The sequence below is a fragment of the Silurus meridionalis genome, chromosome 20, assembly GCF_014805685.1.
Source record: "Silurus meridionalis isolate SWU-2019-XX chromosome 20, ASM1480568v1, whole genome shotgun sequence".
In the NCBI taxonomy this organism is placed as follows: Eukaryota; Metazoa; Chordata; class Actinopteri; order Siluriformes; family Siluridae; genus Silurus; species Silurus meridionalis.
In genome coordinates this window covers 5,209,856-5,230,685 of record NC_060903.1, presented here as the reverse complement: position 1 = coordinate 5,230,685, position 20,830 = coordinate 5,209,856, and the positions used below count along the sequence as shown (strand labels likewise).

The window sequence follows — 20,830 nt, the reverse complement described above, 5'->3', positions numbered from 1 at the left end:
GCGCGCACACACATACACACGCGGGAGCGCGCACGCAGATCACAAACATGCGTACAGCTGTCAATTATCCGCCTCTGTAATTGTACAAACTTAATCGATCCTTTATCTGTTTTAAATCTAATCCAACATAGTCATTTCCCTTATTGTGTATATCACATGACCAGTAGGCTTCTTCTCTCTCATATATATATGTGTGTGTGTGTAAGTGTAATTCAAAAGTTTGCTAAACCACTGTGTCACTAGAAGTCAAAAGTTTGGACACCTTCAGTGGTTTTACTTCAGTTTTATTATTTTCAACATTGTACATTCATACTAAAGATCAAGAATATGGGAAAGAGCAAATATGGAATGATGGAGTAAACAAAAACCCAGAATATGTTTAAAAATGTGTTATTATTTTGCTTTGCACACTCTTGGTATTCTTATTGGTGATTTAGAACAAATTTCTTATTTAAAAAAAGTCATTAGATTTAAATTATTTATATGCATATTTAGCAGCACCATTGCATCACAATTTCGGTTAATTTTGTCTAAGCAAAAACCATAGAATAACTAAATAGTAGGGAGGTGGTAACTCAGTGGTTAAGGCTTTGGACTTTGGAATGGGAGGTTATGAGTTCAAATCCCAGCACCACCAACTTGCCACTCCTCAGCCCTTGAGCAAGGCTCTTAACCCTCACCTGCTCAATTGTAAGTCACTCTGGATAAGTATGTCAGTACCATAATAGACATATCTCTAAATCATATATAACAATATTTATTATTACTGAAAGTCAAACACACTAAAAGGGGTTTCTGACATTTCATAACCTTTTGGCAATAGGGGACTTTGTTATCTGTGGGAATACAAAGTAAGCCACCATTTTGGTTCCACAGCTAGTTCCTTGTCACAGAACATTATTCTCTAAACAAAGTTATTTATAGAGCTCCAGGAAGACCAATCCACCGTCGGGTAATAATTAAAAAGACACAGGCAATATCCAAACCCATACTCTGATCTGGCCAGCTAAATATTAGTTTGACTTTCAGTACGTTATGAGGTTTTGAATGCAGTGTTATTGTTGAAACTATTTGAATAAATAAAAAATCTACAGTATTCAATCAAATATAAAGAGTCGATGTTTGGATGGTATACTTTACAGGTAATTTAAATGACAACTTTTTATAGATATATATTATTAATTAAGCATTTTTTGTCTTGCTTTTGAATGCTTCGACTTTCATTATTTGAATAGTGTCAAGCCCGCCTACCTCTTTGTAATTTTTACGATCCCGATTTTGATGTGACAAAAAGACAAGGTCAATTTAAAAGGTGTTTTGATGTGGACAGATGGCACTTCTTTTTTTTGCTTTGACACAAAGAACACATTTCAGACCTGCTTTGATCATATCAGTCTTGGTCAGCTTCCAGCCTTTCTGCATAGGAGGCAGTTAATGGGCCGTGTCCTGAAAGCCATCTCAGCACTACCACATTGATTTTGCTCCTGCACAACAAAGCACAGTATTGTGGGAAACCTTTCTAATAAGATTTATGTCACATAGATTTTTTTTTCTTTTTATTTTAGTGGAATCAGCAGTAGATAAAACCATTTAAAAAGGTGGTTGTAGACTGTTGCAAAAGCACTGACACTGGAGACTCCCTACTGCTTTGCTTCGTCCTTACATATAAACTATTTTATGTTTAATATACCAGGGTTAAATACTAACATGCTTTGCAAATGTATTTATTTTCACAAAACATTCTCAATATTTTTCCATATTACATATATATGTATTATTTTGTTAAGTATTACATCCGTTTCATGGATCATATTTATAAATACATTTCTTCATATATCCTTCCTTGTTAATGTTCAAACCCACTTATGACTGAATAGATGCTTTTTTTTGTTTAAACGCTATAAATATTGCATGTTTGTTCTACACTATAAGCTGTTGGTTTACAAGATTTACCTGCAGTTTATTATCCTGGGATTATTTTTGCATTTAAAATACATGAATAACTTGTTTGCACATGTGACAAGACTGATATACAACAGCTTCCTGAAATGGCAGAATCTCTGTAGACATACAAATGTGGAATTTTGGCTTATATCTATGAGGGAAAACGTGTGCCATGTCTTTTCTTATTCATGAAGCTGTTTCAAACACACCCTACAATAAAGGGGTCGCATTTATTAAAATCAGAATTGCACTGTTAAAGTTGAATACAGTAAACAGCAAAAAGACAAATACAAGCTATAAAATTCAGGGTGACATTTTTAACTAATGGATATTAAGAGTGTTATTTATAATAATTAATAAATATTTTAGTACAATTCTGCACCTCCCGATGAATAGTCTTACTGAAGAGATGGTATCAAGAACACGGGAAGCATGGCAGTACAGAGTCATACAGGTGCGCACAGGTAGGAAATAGAACACAGAGAAATCCCTAGAAGTGGCTAAATCACGGTTGAGGCACAATGCACTGGTGGGGCCAATGGAAACAGGGCGAGCAGGCTTTGGCTACTTCCCTGTTGTGAGAACTGACAATGCTTAAGATAAAGAACGGCAACATCTTGTTCAGCAGGAAGTGTGGGCAGGCGTGGAGGAAGAAAGAGCTAGCTGGATGGTGGGATTGGGACAACAAGGGGCTTGGACTAGATAGGTTAATGTTCAGCAGCGTAAGATCACCTGGGCTGACATTTGGAAAGTAGATTTCCATCGTATCAGGTTCTTAGTCCAAAGCGTCTATGATGTCTTACCAAGTACTGCAAACCTCCACCTCTGGGTAAAAAGTGAGACCCCTTCCTGTCCCCTTTGTCCGGGAAGGGGATTGCTAGAACATATTCTCAGCAGCTGCTCAAAAGCCCTTGAACGAGCGCTATCGTTGGCGCCACAACCAAGTGCTTAAGGCAGTTGCTGAGAGCTTAGCATAGCCATTAATGCCAACAAAGGCCATTACAAGCCAAAGACCATCCAGTTTTTAAGAGCTGGAGAGGAGGCCCACCCACAATCCAGAGTAAAGTCTGGTCTTCTTACTTCTGCTACAGAGTGGCAATTGCAGGTGGATCTAGATAACTGGCTGAAGATCCCTACCAGAATAACATCTACACACCTTCGTCCAGACGTAATCATTGTCTCACATTCTACCAAGCAATTGATTTTATTGGAGCTCACTGTGCCCTGGGAAGAGCGCATGGAAGAGGCCAATGAGAGAAGTACCAAGAGTTAGTTGAAGAGTGTATAAGGCAGGGCTGGAAAACTCGTTGTGAGCCGTTGGAGGTGGGCTGTAGAGGTTTTGCGGGGCGTTCACTCTGTAAAGTACTTACTCTACTAGGCATCACTGGGAAGGCAAAGAGGAAGGCGATTAGAACGGCAGCTGAAGCCTCAAAGAAAGCCACTATATGGCTTTGGATTAAGAGGGCAGAACCGTGGGCAATTGCTACTGGGACACAGGCCGGGGTCGCCTGGACGAGGGTGTATGATGTTGAAAGACTCGAAACACCCAATGACCCCAGAATACATCACTGATGATGTGTCCCAGTGCATCTGCATGATGTTTTTTGTATTATTTATATTTTCAAACTAATTTTTAACTCTGCTGTGAAATGTCTCCATCTAGTGATGAAGGTGTGTGTTTTCATATGACGTATTTTTTTTACTTTAGGCCAAATTGGTCATTCCAAATGGAAATCTCTCTGGGCCCTGAATTTTGATATGTGTTTGAAGCTCCAACATATAGACAAATATGAGGAAATGCTTAGAAAGAGAAATACCCAAATGTCCAGGAACTGCAGGCAGGTTATATAGAAAATCCAGGAAGACAAAGCAACATGTGTCTCTCACACACACACACACACACACACACACACACACACACACACATCTGAGATCTTGGATGTCATGTCTTCAAATGAGACAAAAAACAAGAGAAACATTTTAATTACGTTTATTTTAAGTGTTTTTCCATATATAATAGTGTTGTCTAACAAAGACACTAGGCCTTTCCTAAAATGTTTTTCTGGACTTCCTCACTTCCTGCTTAAAGCTAACTCAGAAATAACGAGCACACAACCACAGACAGTACTAAGTAGAGGTCAACCGATTCATCTGTTTTCCCGAATAATTTGCACCAATAGCTGATTACTGGAACTATCGAGTATTGGCATACCGGTATATTTATATTTATACCGGTAGTTTTTCCGGGTTTACCTTATACAGCACGAGAGCGGCCTCTAGTGGTGAATCACGGACACCACGTGCTATTTATTTGATGTGCTGTGTCTTTTTTATTTATTTTGTATGGAACAGTTTTTTTTTATTTAGAGTGTTACTTTTTGTTTCAGTTTGAAACTTATTTTCCTCAATATTTATTAATATAATTAATATATTCATATTAATTTCATTTAGCACATGATTTCATGATTCAGTACTTTATTATTTTTGTAATAAAGTTCTATACTATTTTCCACGGAGTATTGTGTTTCATTTTTGTCTAGTAACCATTTTAAAAACTACCGTTTGATTAACTGTTTATCAGCAAGTATGATTCAACCTAGCTCTCGGTATTACCGGTATCGGTAAAATCAACTATCGGTCGACCTCTGGTACAAAATGCTCATTTTTGTATGAAAGCCTGTAATGATTTGCAAGACACAAGCATGGCCTTGAATATTTTAAAAAATCACAAAAGTAATCAGGGGTTTTGACCATTCAGAAAATGTAAGCTGATGTGTCTTTTGAAAGGGTAGTACCAAGCAAATGTCTTATCGCACAGAGAGCAGTGAAAAGGCCTTTCTCCTGTATGGACACGCTGATGAGCCCTTAAGTTGGAGCCATGGGCAAAGGCTCTCCCACACTGGCGGCAAATGAAGGGCTTGCTGCCACTGTGTGCCCTCTCGTGGGTGACAAGGTTCCCCCTGAGGGAGAAGCGCTTTCCACACACGGCACAGCCGTAAGGCTTTTCTCCTGTGTGAATGCGCTGATGCCTCTTCAGGTCAGCACTGCTCTGAAAACTCTTAGGACAGAAAGAGCAGGAGAATAGCTTATGCCGCATCTCAGCCATCGGCAGAACCTTTGCTTGTGTCAGCATTGTGGACACTGTGGAGTTCTGTCTGAGTGCTGTGGCTTGGCTCACATCCTGTATACTTCGTCCTCCTGCCTGTTTCACTTCCGGTTCGATTGTATATTCTATTTCTCCATTCACACCGAGATGAAAATCAGCGTGTTCAGGATGGGAAACATGAATAGCCTGTTGTAGCATAGAAGAGCAGCCTGGACCTCCACCACGCACCGGAAAGTTCACCGAAGTCAAAGACGGCCATGATAAAGCCTCACTCTCTATCATTCCACATGGTGCCAGGTCATCTACTGTGTTTGTTAAAGGCTCTTCATTCTCCTCAGTCTTTAGAAGCAACCTATTAGCATTCCCTTCATTGCTCCTATGCCCATTTAGATGATTAAAGTCTGTCACGTATTTGTAGCTAGATTCTTCTTCAGGCAGATGTTTGTTATGTAAATGCGCAGAATAATGAGATTGTGGCCAAATCTCCTCTGCAGAGCCAATGTGATTACTGTTGTCTCCTAAAACATAATGTGCGATCAGATTTAATGTAATACACAGTCAACATTAGTAAACAAGGTACAGCTAACAATTAGCAAACAAGCTAACATGAACAAATCTGAGTTCTAAGAGGATTCATATATAGCATGAATATACAGCAATATACAACATATATAAGTTAATCTGACAGGATTTCTAACAGCATTTCTCTTATATTCATATCTATTTGATTTAAAAGTTAGCCAAATATCTAGTATGAGCTAACCTGACAGGATTTCTAAGAGCATTTCTTTCATATTTAAATCCTTTCATTACTACAGCTAGTCAGTTAGTTAGCATGAGTAAGTGTGAAATGTTTTCTGACAGGATTTAAACAAAAGAAGAAAAAAGAAAACTCACTCAAATCTCGGTTTATAATTGCTGTGGTGTTGTGAATAATGAAATGCGTCAATCTCACATTTGGTTTTGCATGTTATTTTACATAATTGCCACAGTTCCATATTTTGTGGTGAAAATGCAAACCAGGAACTTCCTATTTCTTTTCCTGTAGCATTGATTAAAACAAGTCTACGCCACCAGTGGCAGACATGAACTTAGTAAATATAATTTTTTACTGTAATTAATAAGCTTTTTCACGTATCTGTACTTTACAGAAGTATTTTAATTTCGGGAGACTTTTATTATTCACTTTACTCCATTTTAAAGTCAAATATCTTACTTTTTACTCGACTACATTTTGCAAAATCAGTTGTTCCTTTTTATTTATTTATAAGTGGATAAAAACAAGCCACTAAACATGTTTTGAACTTGTTCTGATGGGTGCTTGGTGGTATCTACCTACACTAACATTCACTTTAGCTTCAGTTCAACACCAAGTAGAACATTTTAGGAGTAATAAATGATGAAAGTCTTTTTTTTTCTTCTTTTGTACTTATACATTGTGTTGTGTGTATACTATATACTGTATTATGTTTCTACTTTTTCTTTTTCTTTGCTGCTGTAACAGAGAAATGTCCCCACTGTGGGACGAATAAAGGTATATCTTATCTTATCTTATCTTATCTTAAGAAACTCCTGCCACAACACCGGTCGCCTTATTTACGTGATTTTTGAGTTTTGGGCTCATGATAATTGTAATAGATATCAACCAGTGTTTGACTCATTAAAAAAATTTTATTAATAGATTAGTGTGCTGAGAGTCACATCAGAGTCTTTTCACAAAAACTGAGTTGATCAAGCGAAGAGTCTTGTTAAAAAATGATAATAGGAACATTATAGCTGTAAAAAATTATAGTACTTTGGTCACTAAAATACATTTCATGGCAATTTTTTTTTTACTTTTACTCAAGAGCACTTTTTCTTTTACTAAAGTAATATTTTACCTACTGTATGCCTAAGTATGCTGAGTATATTTGAAATTCCTGTGGGATGGTTTTCCTACCTGTTGTATGGCTGTGTGTATTTGTGCATTGCTTCTGGTCAGCTTGGAAGACCTCTGAGATACACTCGACTGTGGAGACAGGGGGACTCGCACCCTCCACTTTTACGGCAGCAGTACTGAGTTCTCTAATATCATTGAGAGCTGCAGTGGTCAATGATTCCATAAGGATTTGGGACTCCTTCAACATGCACGTCTGATTTTGTACAATGCCAGAGTTTGGATGAGAATTCCTGCTTCCCCGAACATCATTTTCCTGCAAGTTGTTCGTCAGCACTGGAGAATTAGTTTCTTTATCGTTGTCTTCATTGTGACATGTCAACGTTGTGCTGAGATCATCGACTCTGTTATCTAAGAAAGAGATTTAAAGAAAACGTTAATATTATTGCTAAAGTGGATCATGTGGGTAAAGAAGAAAACATATTTGGGTGTATTGAAGTAAAGACTTCTATCTAAATCAACTCACTACAAAATCAACCTTAGATACCAAATCTTTCAGGGTGGATCAGATCAGATCAGATATGGAAACATTTTGCACCCTGTAGCACATTTATTTAAAAAAATATATTATTAGTATTAGAAACAGCTCTTCAGATCTGATCACAGCTGCTGGTTAAAGAAGTTCAAGCAACTTACAACTTCTGTAAACCTTAAATGTGTTGTGTAAACTGATGTACCCTAAACACCATTATTCCTAAAGATCAATCACTGATCACAATTGTTCCAAAAAACAATGACTGATCACCTAATTCCTAACGACCAATCATGGTCACCACAGTTCCGATCAACCAATCACTGATTCCAAATGACCAATTACTAATCCTAATTGTTCATAACATCCAAGCATGATTATCACTGTTCCTATCATTTAATCACTGATCTCTTTTATTCCAAACAACCAATCACAGTCCCCACTGTTCCCATCATCCCATCACTGATCACTATCGTTCCCATCATCCAGTGACTGATCACCATTGTTCCCATCATCCCATCACGGATCACTATTGTTCCCAACAACCAATAAGGGTTACCATAGTTCCTTTTCCACCAATCACTGATCTCCATTGTTTCCAATAACTGGTCATGATCACCCTTTTTCATTTGCTGATTCTCACTGTGTCTGTTGACCAATCATTACCATCACTGTTCCCATCAACTAATCACTGATTCCCATTGTTTGCAACAACTAGTCATGATCATCCTTGCTCACTCACTGATTCCTATTGTTAACCAATCACTGATCTTGTGCAATTTATTTACTGGTAATACAAATAGTCATCATATCCGTAAACATGTCCTAAATGTTTCCAGACTACCGTGGTTTATTTTGTGTAAATAGGTAGATTGACCTAATTCTTAATCGGTTACATCCTATTCTAACCATTTCTATTCTTCAGGAAATCTTTCTTTCTCCCTCTAAATATGATATGCCAGCAATTATGGGGATCAAATGGATCTGCGTGTTAGTTTATTACACCATCTGGGAGCACCATGTTGGCAATGCACTGCGATGCGTTATTTTTTTCCTGAGTCTGCATGAATTGCTGTAATGGGAACTGGGGTTGCATGATCTATTTCAAGGTTGGCCCCTGCCCACCCAGTGCCACCCGAGTAGCCACGCCCCACGGCCAAACCTATGAGATTAGACACCAGATGTTTGAGAAAGACAACTAATAAACAACTCCCATTGCCAATTATAACTGAATCTGAGTAAATAATCAGGACCTGAATTTTGCATATTTTCTCGAGGCTCGTTTAAAGACACCGCAAGCAGACAAGGATTCGGCGCGTCTCTCTTCAGATCCCGTATTTTCCCCTTCAGGGCTTCGATCTCCTTCTGGCCCCGGCGGATCTCTAACCGCATTTCCACACACTCGGTGTTGATCAGTTTGCAGATCTCTGCCACCGCCGCTCGGGTCAGACTCTCCATCACGGAGGAGATCTGAGTCTCCAGAGTCATACACGTCGGCATCTTCTCAGTCTTTAATGTAATCTACTCTCCTCTGTCCCAGAAATCCGGGATCCACTGGAATCCACTCCGTTCTCCTTTATTGTTTAACCTGTATCGCTGGTTACTTCCGGTTTAGTCTGGCTGCGCACAGGGTTGCCAGGTGCCACACAAATCAATATAACACCCCATTCGAGCACCTTTAACTTCACGAAAACGTTTAACGGCAGATTTAATGAATTTTATTTTTACCTATATTATAGTTATATTATCGTTATATAGTATATAGTATAGTTACTCATTATTAGCAATCCAAATGATCATTATGTATGTTTAAAGTTATTAAGGCTTGATGTAAAATGATTCTAATTCGGAAAGCATTGTAAGATTGGACTTAATAAGAAAGTAAATAAAAGGAAAGTAAATGAGACTAACATGTTTTAAACAGTAAATTAAACTGTTAAAGGTAATATGTAACATATGAATACAATTTATATTGTTCGTTTTTAGGTTGCACGGGTTTATTCAAAACAATCTGGCAACCTTTGTCATGTGTTACGTTGCTCGATTGAAGTGACCGTAAAACCCCCGAGTGTGTGGACTGTCGTTTCACCTCAATCGATTCCCAAATACAACTATTATTAAACTGTTTTCTAACACACTCACCTTATAATCAGTCTGATGGAAGGTGGTAGCTCTGTGGTTAAGGCTCTGGGTTACTGGTCATGGGTTCAAGTCCCAGTATTGCCAAGCTGACACTCTTGGGGCCCTTGAGGAAGGGCTTAACCCTCTGTGCTCCAGGGGTGCTGTATCATGGCAAACCCTGGCTTCCTAGCATCGCTTGGATATGTGAAGAAATAATTTTACTGTGCTGTAATGTGACAAATAAAGGCTATACTATTCTGAATCTGAAATACTCAAGCTACCTACTGAAAGCTACACAGAATCCGTTCAGTTTTCTTCATCTTAAAATAACGTAAATATTTTTAAGCAATATTTAAGCAAATATTTTACCTCAGCAAATGCTGTGGTATAATTTACGCATGGACAAATAGTTCAAATAATCCAAAACAATTGAAACGTTTTAGATTTTTTTTTGTTACTGTAAGTAGTTAACCAAAATGTTCCCATCATCTCCAAAATTATTCTCTCCTTCAACTAAATGAGAAAGATGATTGTGTGAACAGCACATAAGAATAGTTATAGAGAAGTAATAAATGTGTATTGAGTATTAAGACTAGGGCTGCAGCACCTACTTGATAAAATGATAATAATCGATACTGAAATTCACTGTCAACGAATGCCGTTATCGATTAGTTGAGTTACCGGTTAGCATGACAGCAAGATAACACAGATGCTTGCAGAATGGCCGTGAGTACAGGGTCAACCGGCAGCAGGAACAAGTCATGGATGAAGGCGAAACATCAGCATGGTAAACAAAAACTGTGAAATCGTGAAAATTGTACAGTTTAACAAAGTGATACTGTGTAAACTGTTTGTTTGCTAACTTTAGGACAGTCGCACTGGATCTGTTTTGGCGACACTACCGAGCATCAGTTTGAGCAATCTGCGAAATAGTTCAATTAAAACAGTGAGAACAAACACTAAATCTAAAAGCAGCAAATAACAGCAGCAGTAAACGATCACATTTTCAGTCACTGTTGTGGTTTTCAGCTCATTTGTACACCAATGCATATTATTTCCTTTTTTTTTTTTTTTTTTAAGTCAAGCCTTTTAGCTTGCTATGTTTTGTTCCATTCTCTTTTTATAGCATTTTATAGTACTACAACAGTAACTTATCTGTTTAAACATGATTTACTGCGGCTTTACTACGTACAAATGCTTGTTTTCAATGTTTGTATATCAAATTTATGCATATATCATTAAATTATTATACAAATGAAATAAATTATATATTCTAGATCAGGGGTCACCCACCTTTTTAAAACTGAGAGCTACTTCTTGGGTACTGATTAATGTGAAGGGCTCAATTTACCTTTTATTATATGTTATTATTCATAATTAATAATATTCGTCTATGTGAAGACACTGATCATGTTAATGATTTCTTATAATAGTCATCAACAATGATTTAACAAAGTAGGAAACAGCTATTTTTAGAAAAGGCCCACAGGCTACTCAGGTGGTCCTTGTGGGCGACCCCTGTTCTAGATGCTTATACCTTCCCAACTGAACAAAACGTCTGTGTATTTTTTTTTTTTTCAAACTAAAATTGTCAAAACAATGTTGTATTTTATTTTATATAGATTTTTTAAAGCATGGTTGTCAACCTGCCATCTGCAAGTATCATTAAAAACAATACAAATGTTGATTTACACAAATTCACTCATTTGTGTGTGCAAGGTGAAGCAACTCAGCCTGAGTGAATTTGCTAAATTTAAAAGTTAAACTCAATATGTGGCTTTTGCATTTTTAAGTACACTTTTATACATAAATCCCCTTTTATACAGATATATAAAAAGAGCCAAAATATTTATAAAACCATTAAACCATTCCATAATACTGAAAATCTTTATTGTAACCATTATTGTATATATATACTGTCTGGAACATTCATCCACAAAAGAAACCCATCTCTTGAGATTAGATCGTCAGCATTACAGGTTCCACCCACAAGCCACAAAATGTTCAATGTTTTGTACACTTTTCTGGCCACAAGCTTCAGGATCACAAAAGGCTGCAGTCTGAATGGCTCCCATACTTTTGTGTATACAGACTTGTGTTCCATCTGTTCACCAATTAGCTTTTCAGATCAAAGATATAAAATCAAATTCCTGAATTGTCTGTTAAATAAAAAAGGTTTGCTAGTAAATGCGGTCATCTACCATGTCAATCAAACTGCCTCTTCATATGAAAGGCCACAATTAGTGATAAACCATACTCTCTAGTAAATACTATATTAGCTTGGGCTACTACAGTACAGACCATATAATTGTCCTGCCATGTGGGTGGGATGAATGGCTCTTTAGCTTTCCTCACAATGGTATGGTAGCCCATGTAGAGAGGCATTTAGTGTTTATTACACACCCATAGAGAACACGACTTAGGATGACTCAGAGGAAGCATTTGGTAGCATCGGTCTTTTACATTTTTGGATGTTGTGAACAGTGATAGACAAAGTTCACTAACTTGAGTAAAAAAGATACAGCAAGTAAAATATGACTTTAGTAAAATTAAAAGTGCTCCCGTTAAACTTTGTACTTAAGTTTCCAAAATACTATGATTTATTACAGCTATAATGTTCCTATTATCATTTTTTGTCACAATACTTTTGCTTAATCAACTTAGTTCATATGAAAAGACTCTGATGTTACTCTCAGCACAACAATCTACCGATAGAATGTTATTAATGAGTCAAACACTGATTCATATCCATTCAAATGATTGTGAGACCAAAACCTTATTTTTCAACTACTTCAAAGAAATCATAAAAATAAAACCACGTGGTGTTGTAGCGAGTTCGAGTCTGGAGTTTCTTCCATCATTTATTCCTCTATAAATGTTCTGCTTGCATATTAACTGATGCTGAACTGTATGTTGGTGATAAGTAGATTCCATCAAGCGCCAATCAAAACAAGTTTAAAATGGAGCCCGTGCTCGACCCTGATCGGTTGCTTTGCTTTATCTGCTCATAAATAGAAAAATAGAAAAATGTAGTTGAGTAAAAAGTACATTTGATTATTAAATGTAGTGACGTTAAGATTAAACCCCCCCCAAACAGAAATACTTCTGTAGAGTAGATACGCAAAAAAAAGCCGCTTAAGTACAGTAATGAATTACCTTTACTTTGTTACTGGCCACCACAGGTTTTAAGACTGGGGATAAGTATCTTATGGGTGAAATAAGCTCCCCCTTGAGTAACCAAGGAGAAAAAACCTTTCTATACATCATCAATAAAATGAACCAAACAATAATATATTAGCAATTCATGATTTAATAAAGTCTGCAGAGAAACAATTACAACCATGCCGAGTCTTGCGATCAACGAGCTCATGGTTCATAGCACATTTCCAAAAGTCCAGTGATGAAAAAAAAAAAAAACACACACACCATGAAGCGTTATAACGTTACCAAACGGACGTAAACGGTACTTCTGTCCAATCCTGACAATTAGCTACAAATCTGATTTCTATTAAAAAAAGTTTCTTTCCACACTAAATCCCCATCATAAAAATAAGTTTGGCTGCTACGATATGACAATAAAGGGGACAGTACACATTCTGTAACCAGATCACATGATAAATACAGTTACATGTCCACAATTAGTATGGTTTTTATAAAGAGAAAGCACAAACAAACACAAACAAAAAAACCCATATATTTCAAGTTCAAGTCCAATGGATGTTTCATGACATCAGTTTTATTTTGGAAATAAAAAGTCACTGCTTTAACACACTGATATTTGTTTAACCCTGAAAACACAGACTTTCATCTTAACATCCATGGAAAATGAACTCTTGCCTATGAATGCATGATGAATCGACACAGTTTAAACAGATAAATCCCATGACTTGTCATGTTTTCGGATCTGAGTGTAGTTTTTATATTTTGTGCCAAGACACAGGCGGGAAAAGTGTGTTTCTCCAGGACTAGTCAGGGCACGTAGAGCTTTGAAACCCTTGGTTAAGGCAGGTTTGTGACATGTTTGTCTATAATGATACGTTTTTTTTGCAGTCTGTAATCATGTTTTTTTACATCACTGTAACAACTTCATATTTAATCGGCATCGGACAGCAGCTGATGAAAGCACTGCTTTCTGGGGGTTTTTCTGGATTTGCAACGCGTCAGTGGCGTTTCACATAAACGGTAAACATGAAACCTATTTCTCGATTGGTCCTTAGTGGAAAAGTGGAATTACATATTTTTTTCATTGGTGTAAACTTTTAAATTCTTCATGATGTAGCGTTTTACAAAAAAATACAAATAAAAACACTTTTTAACCCGTAAGTGCAGGGGTGATGTTGTGCACACAATTTCATATCAAAAAAGTAATTCATTTTACAGTAAATGTAGTTTACGTCAGAGCAAAAAGGCTGTATCAAAGTACATAAATATGGACAAAGCTGATGAGTTTGAGGAGTCTTTATTAAAAGCGTTTTACAACGATAAGCTGTAAGACGCAGGTTGTGGTTTAGTTACAGTGGTGCCGGTAGCGAATGGCCCGTGTGGGGAAGCTCATGCCACACCGAGTGCACCTGAAGCTGCGTTCGCCAGTGTGAGTTCGCATATGACTCTTCAGGCTGCTTTTCTGTGTAAAGCACCTGCCACATATCCCACAACTGTAGGGTTTCTCACCAGTATGCACGCGCTGATGACGGTCCAGGTGGCTCAGGCGGTCGAAACTCTTACCACAGAGAACGCACAGGAAGCGCCGCTCGCGTCCATTCAGCATACACCGCTTCCGAGGTAATGTGTCGGGTGTAAAATCAGGTACCGGTGCAGTCTCTGTGGTCCTTAGCGAATCTGTGGTCGGGTTCTGCTTCAATAGTGACACTGTCTGGTTCAGATCATAGGGCGCCTCGGGATTCGGATTGGACTCCTCTTTGTCCGAGCGGGACCCATCCTCTTCCTCCTTCTTCACATGAATTTGGTTCACAGCAACACTTTTAACTTCCGAGACCCCCCACGTGTGTAGGACTGTGGAGGCAGATTCTAACCGGAGTTGGTTATGAGCTGAGGTTTGCTCGGTTGCGTTGACGCACTCGGACTCCTTCGAGTCCATCTCATAACTTGCCACGTTCAATGAGTGTGCCTGAGCGTCCTCCTCGTCCATGGCACTGTCAGATCCAGAGTGACAATCGGATATCTTGGGATTTTCCTCTTCCTCCATTTCAGGCTCGTTCCTCTCAAAGAGCTCAGGTAGATCTGCTGGCGTCTGTTTATCTCCTGAGGGAAAGGATCTTATCTTCTGATCTTCAAACGCTTGCTGAATGGTCTCTTCATCTGTGTTTGTGAAGTGAGCTGCTTCGTGGCTCAGGTAGGACAGGTGTGAATTCGGTTCTTCTGCTTTTTGGTCCAAGTTGGATGCGCTCTGCTCTTCACAGTGAGTCGCCATGTTCCATTCATCACTGAACAGATTGTTTTCACTCTGCAACAAAGATGCTGTGTCTAAATCGGCAGTGAATCCTGAAACAACAACAACAAAACAGTGATTAAACAAAAAAGCTATGGAAATATAGACATTACGGCAAAAAACATAAAAAATACAGATGCATATTAAAAAGAATCAACAAGGTAATGTTATGTGGCACAGCAAAAAGTATCTGCTGCTACCTTGAGATTATCCAATATTATATAAATGTTTTTTCCCTGTCAGGATTGGCCGAGTGCCTACAGCTCTCATCACTGCACCTCATTTGATAGATTGTGCACTTGTTTTCACTGGTAATTACCGCGTTTCCCCAGAAAAAAGACGTACCCCGAAAATAAGCCCCAGATAAGATCGTCGGCCGGCATTTACAGTAATGCCATAGGTCTGTTGCAACACATGATGATGTACTGAATTGTAAAATATTAATTTAATATAATAATAATTATAGTAAAATAATATTAATATATAATGATAATTATTATATTAATATAACACCAGTGATATAAATTATAATTACCGTAAATATTTGTAAATGCCCAAGCGGGTGCCATTGTACAAGAACTACGGTAAACACATGACCAATCAGAGTACAGGTTGTATCAGGTTGCGTGTAACGGCTTTACCGTTAATTGTAGGGGAGTAACACCGTATGTTGACAAGATGAATGCAAAAAGAAAAAGCTACTCTATCCATATTTCATATGACATCCCCCAAAAATAAGCCGTACCACACCTTTTGGAGCAAAAATTTATATACGATTTATATAATTGCGAGGAAACACGGTAGCACTTATATATGAGGTGGAACTTTCACAGTGCTTGTGGTCTCACATTTGTCTCCCCCTTTGGACTACTGTTTTCCACAGTCCTCATTTTTACGCTCAGGTTATGGTTTCTCTCAGTTACTTTGTAGTATCTATTAACGTTTGCTCTCTTTATAAAATAGATCCACAGCAGCTATCGTTTATTTTAGTAGTCGAGTATTCTGGCGATTATTCTATCGATTAATCGAATAAAGAACCTTTCCTTAATTAATGAGAAATACTAAAACTACAAGAGAAAATCTTAAGTCTCTTAAAATGAACAAGTAATTTGTTGCCTTTTTAGAAAAAAATTTTATTTTTATTGCTAAAACCACAATATAAGTGAAAATATAAAAATCTATTTTTATATTAAAAACTGTTTTGGGTTTTCTTCAAGTTTTCGTTTGAAATGATCCCAAACTTTCTGTCGTTTTCTTTGACCTAAATCTTCTCCTCACCCCTTGATGTTTCCTCCCCGTTCCTCTATTTTTCATTCTGCAGCTTCTTCTGTGTTTACCTGTCCAGTGAATAGGTTGCGGTGCGTCAGTAAAAATGGTCCGTGTGGAAACACAGTGCTCCGTGTGTAGAATAATTTGCCTTTTTTGTATTCATTCGAATTACTCGAGGAATCGTTTTAGCTCTACTTGCAATACTATCACAAGACAAGACACCACATGAGATGTAAAGCCTCATTGGGGTCATAGTCCTACGGCTGATGCCATAATCCTGACAAATGGTTTATAGTCCTCATAACAAATCTGTTTCATTAATAAAGACTTTACGCATCATATCAAAATTCATCTCTGAAAAAATTTCTTTTTATCACTTATGTTAAAGCTATGAATACACAGTTGTTTCCTCTCCAGTCTGATTAAGCTAAAAGAAAATCACTGAAGACATAACGGACAGAAGACAGGAGACATAAACGTTAAACAACATGAAGTAAACATCTCTTACTGAAGGCATTACCATAGCAACGATAATATTTTTCTTTTGCTGAATAGCATGATTAATACTAGATTCATAATAAAAGGTCTTATACAGTTAAATAAAAAGCCTCTTGTAAATGTTTCTATAGAAATTATTAAATATTATATGAAATGCGTTCAAATAAATCTGTGATTTTAATTAATAATACACTATAAAGACAAAAGTATCGGGACACCTGACCTTTCCTTCTATATGTGGTTCTTCTTCAAACTGTTACCCCAAAGCTGGAGGCACACAATTGTACAGGACGTCTTTGGATGCGCTATAACATTTTGTGTTCGCTTGAACTTGGAGACCCGAACCTGTTCCAGCATGGCAATGCCCCTGTACACAAAGCGAGCTCCATGAAAATATGGTTTACATGGTTTGGAGTGGAAGATCTTGAGTAGCCTGCTATAGACCTCTGATCTCATATCTACTGAACACTAAAGCCCCTGTGGCTGATAAACACAAATGTCCACAAGCACACTCCAAAATCTAGTGGAACATCTTCCCTGAAGAGTGGAGGGCATCATAAGAGCAAACTGGGACTAAACATGGAATGGGGTGCTCAAAAAGCACACATACCATACTTATGACCAGGTGTTTGAAAACTTTTGGCAATATAGTGTACATCAGCTTGTCCATTCATAACCAGTACCGGACATGACTCACCTCGGTGGGTCTTCAGATGGCTTTTTAAGCTGCTTTTCTGGGTGAAGCAGCGGCCGCATAACATGCAGCTGAAGGGTTTTTCTCCCGTGTGTATGCGCTGATGTCTATCAAGATGACTGAGTCGGTCGAAGCTCTTGGTGCAGAAGGCGCAGACGTATCGTCTCTTTTTCAGGACCGCCCCAAACAACGGTCTCCCTCTGGAAGTGACGCACGTTGCAAAGGTCCCGAAATCCTCCTGACAATCAGCAGGTGGTCGCACGAGTGCGTCGTGAGAGTGAGAGCACGGCTGCGCTCTCAGAAATTCGTCTGTAGACGCGTGCAGGCTGTCCGCAGAGAGCTCCTCTTCCCCACTCAGGCCCTGCGTCTCCGCTCTACCCCCAAGCGACTCGTAACTCCTTGAACGATGCTCAGACTTCCGAGACTGATCGTGTCTAGAACTGAAATAAGCATCCTGCATCTCTTCGTTGTTCTCCAACGACCACACCTGGTCATCATCAGCAGAACTGGAGTGTAGCTCAGGTTCTGTTCTCGTGCAATCCTTCCCATTTTCCACAGACTGATCATCATCTATGCTTTCGAGCTTCACGACCACTCTGGAAGCCGACGCGCCGTCACTCGGCCTGTCTGCCTCGTCGATCCCAGGCCTTTCTTCGCCGATTTGATTGTTTTCTGTGACACCTGTGGAGATCCAGAGAACAATTTTAAACAATTTCAGACTGCTTGCTACTCAAAAACCAAAGCTGTTGCCCTTCTATCGGCTGTTTTCTTAAAAAATAAATAAATAAAAAAACCTCTTTGCTACTAGTGGTCATTATTGTGCAGATTGTGATGCAGCGATTTTACTTTGAACTTCTACTATAAAGTGACAAGTACAACATTTTTTTCTCGCCAGGTGATGCAACCAGAATTCCTCAAATCAGGAGATGGATCATGGCCGCTCCACCGTCTTTACTCGCTTCAATAGTGTGCATTTATCACTCCAGATTTGCATAAAGTGAAACTTTGGTCAACTTTGCTACAATCCTGGATACGGTCACATCTAATCGCCTCATGTCTCGTCTCCCTCAGAAGTCCCTACAGATAAAAAGAAATGCTCTCCAGATGCTTGTTCACTGTACGAGGGAATGTAGCTGTAAATGTCAGGTAGGTTGACAAAAAGCTCCAAATCTTCATAAAATAAACAATGAATCAGCTCCTAGATCCACCATGACCCTGTCCAGGATGGAACATAGAACAAAAATTGATCAGTTCCTTGATCCATCATGACCCGGTCTAGGATGGAGTATGTACTGAAGATGGATCCATGGGATTAATTCATTGATCCACCACAACCCTGTCCACACTGGAGCTTTTACTAAAAATGAATCAGTGGGATCAGGCCCAAGATCCTCCATGACCCTCACCAGGATGGAGCATGTACTAAAGTCTGATCAGTGGATGGACCAGTTCCGGGATCAGATCATCCTGGACCGGGTTGGTGCATGCACAGAAGATGGAATGACCCTTAAAACAATTCATAAAATAAATTTTGTTGTGTCTGCATGCTTGTTTAAGATCTCATTAAGAAATATTATTTCATGAATAGTTTTTATTAACTGGTGATCACTTAGGAAACTAGAAGACTAAACCTTGATCTCTGCCTTTCTAAGGGTTTGAACTTTTGCACACTACCGTATAGAGTGAGCCACCATCACTAACAGAATAGATAAGACACCACCACCATCATTAAATGATGATGGTGATGATGTTTTGACGCTCTGGAGATCGGGTCACCTTGGAGCGGCTGTCCGGGGCACGCGCCACCCGCACGCTGGCGGACGAGCGCGCGCCGCGTCTCGCGCAGCTCCTCGGACACCAGCTGCAGATTCCGTTTCAGCGAGTCGATCTCGTGCTCGCGCTCGCAGATCTCCAGGCGCAGCAGGACCACGCCGTCGTCCACCACCTTGCTTATCTCGGCCACCGCGGCTTTGGCGAGCTCGTCCATGATCGACGCGATTTGCTTTTGGAGCGCGACGCCGCTGGACATGTTGTCCATCTCATTTACATAAAGCACACACACCGCGCGCGCGCGCACACGCACAACCGAGTCCCTCTTAAAAAAAAAAACCAGAGAAGTTTCCTTTAAGGCTCCTCTTTTTTCACTCCTGCCGAAATGGAATCGCTGGGATTTTATTACTGCACACTTTTAGCCAAAGACGAGGACTGCGTTGCTTTATACCAGGACGAACCACACGACGGAAGTACGGACACTCAAACGTGGTTGCCAGATCTTTGCATATAAAACCAAACGATACTCCCCCCATCTTAATACACTCCAATATCATGTAGAGTACCAGTCAAAAGTTTGGACTTCTCCTTCAGTGTTTTTTCTTAGTTTTGATCATTCATAACATTTTACACCAGTAGTGAAGACATCCAAACTGGGAAAGAACTGGAATTGTGTAGTAAAATTATACAACTAAGAATATATATTGTATCTTTGATTATTCAAAAGAAAAATAAAAGTAGACACGTTTTGCTTTGCTGACAGTTTGGGAAACTCGTGGCATTCTCTCGTCAGATTCATGAGGAATGGATTTCTGACAATCATGAAGAGTTCCAAAAGGTGTTGAGTGCTTGTTGGCTGGTTTTCCTTCACTCTCCAGTCCAACTCAAGTGGATTCAGGTCAGGTGATTGTGGAGGCCAGGTCATCTGATGCAGCACTTTATCACTGTCCTGCTAGAACAAGCAGCTCTTACATAACCGAGAGGTGCGTTTGGGGTCGTTGCCTTGTTGGAAAACAAATGATCATGCATAACACACAATGACCAATTATTTTTTGACACCTGAACTTTTTACTTATTTTAAAATGTTTTAGTGTGGTGTGTGTGTGTAATTTATCCCAAAAGTGTGTAATCAGGTACTGTTGATGAGTTGGCACCACATTCATTGCCACAATATTTGAACCTTCGACAGCGTCTACCATTCCACTAAGTCATTGTCAGTTTGTTTTAAACTGGCAACAAAAGTGTCCTGTAGGGTGTGTGTTCAGTAGATGGTGTGATGGTATGATGAGGGTTCCTCTAGGCAGCTTCAGTGGTTGAAAATTCATAAATACACGAATGTACAGCATTTGGCAGATGCTCTTAACCAAAGGAATTTATTGTTATTTCATTTAAACACATGAACAGATAAGGAGGGAGGACCTTGCTCAAGAGCCTGACAGGGGTCCAGGGATTTAAACCAAAGACCAACATCTATAACCACTGAAACACCATTTCCACTAACCCCCTTTAGTAAACCCATCAGTTTTTAAAAGATACATCTGGCAACCTTTTACTAATAAACTGAAGGCGAT

At 38.9% G+C, this 20,830-nt stretch overlaps 2 protein-coding genes across 2 annotated transcripts; both read right to left on the bottom strand.

Moving 5' to 3' along the window:
- Nucleotides 1-3,924: 3,924 nt before the first annotated feature.
- LOC124403067 (zinc finger protein 41-like) lies at nt 3,925-9,076 on the bottom strand. Its single transcript, XM_046876644.1, has 3 exons — nt 8,712-9,076; nt 6,990-7,337; nt 3,925-5,568 (listed from the first exon to the last, which is right to left on the bottom strand). The coding sequence occupies exons 1-3, from the start codon at nt 8,956-8,958 to the stop codon at nt 4,682-4,684; spliced, it is 1,482 nt and encodes a 493-aa protein (XP_046732600.1). The 5' UTR covers nt 8,959-9,076; the 3' UTR covers nt 3,925-4,681.
- A 4,946-nt stretch (nt 9,077-14,022) lies between these two features.
- LOC124403063 (zinc finger protein 2-like) lies at nt 14,023-20,014 on the bottom strand. The gene is made up of 3 exons (XM_046876641.1): nt 19,266-20,014; nt 17,493-18,170; nt 14,023-15,081 (listed from the first exon to the last, which is right to left on the bottom strand). Exons 1-3 carry the CDS (start codon nt 19,525-19,527, stop codon nt 14,087-14,089), a joined length of 1,935 nt encoding a protein of 644 aa, XP_046732597.1. The 5' UTR covers nt 19,528-20,014; the 3' UTR covers nt 14,023-14,086.
- Between the last annotated feature and the right edge of the window lie 816 nt (nt 20,015-20,830).

Coding starts and splice junctions, on each gene's coding strand:
- LOC124403067 (XM_046876644.1), bottom strand. CDS start 8,958: ATGCCGACGTGTATGACTCTGGAGACTCAGATCTCCTCCGTGATGGAG. Junction 7,338..8,711: donor AGAAAATATGCAAAATTCAG/GTCCTGATTATT, acceptor TCTCTTTCTTAG/ATAACAGAGTCGATGATCTC. Junction 5,569..6,989: donor TACACACAGCCATACAACAG/GTAGGAAAACCA, acceptor ATTATGTTTTAG/GAGACAACAGTAATCACATT.
- LOC124403063 (XM_046876641.1), bottom strand. CDS start 19,527: ATGGACAACATGTCCAGCGGCGTCGCGCTCCAAAAGCAAATCGCGTCG. Junction 18,171..19,265: donor CCCCGGACAGCCGCTCCAAG/GTGACCCGATCT, acceptor GGATCTCCACAG/GTGTCACAGAAAACAATCAA. Junction 15,082..17,492: donor CCATCTGAAGACCCACCGAG/GTGAGTCATGTC, acceptor TTGTTGTTTCAG/GATTCACTGCCGATTTAGAC.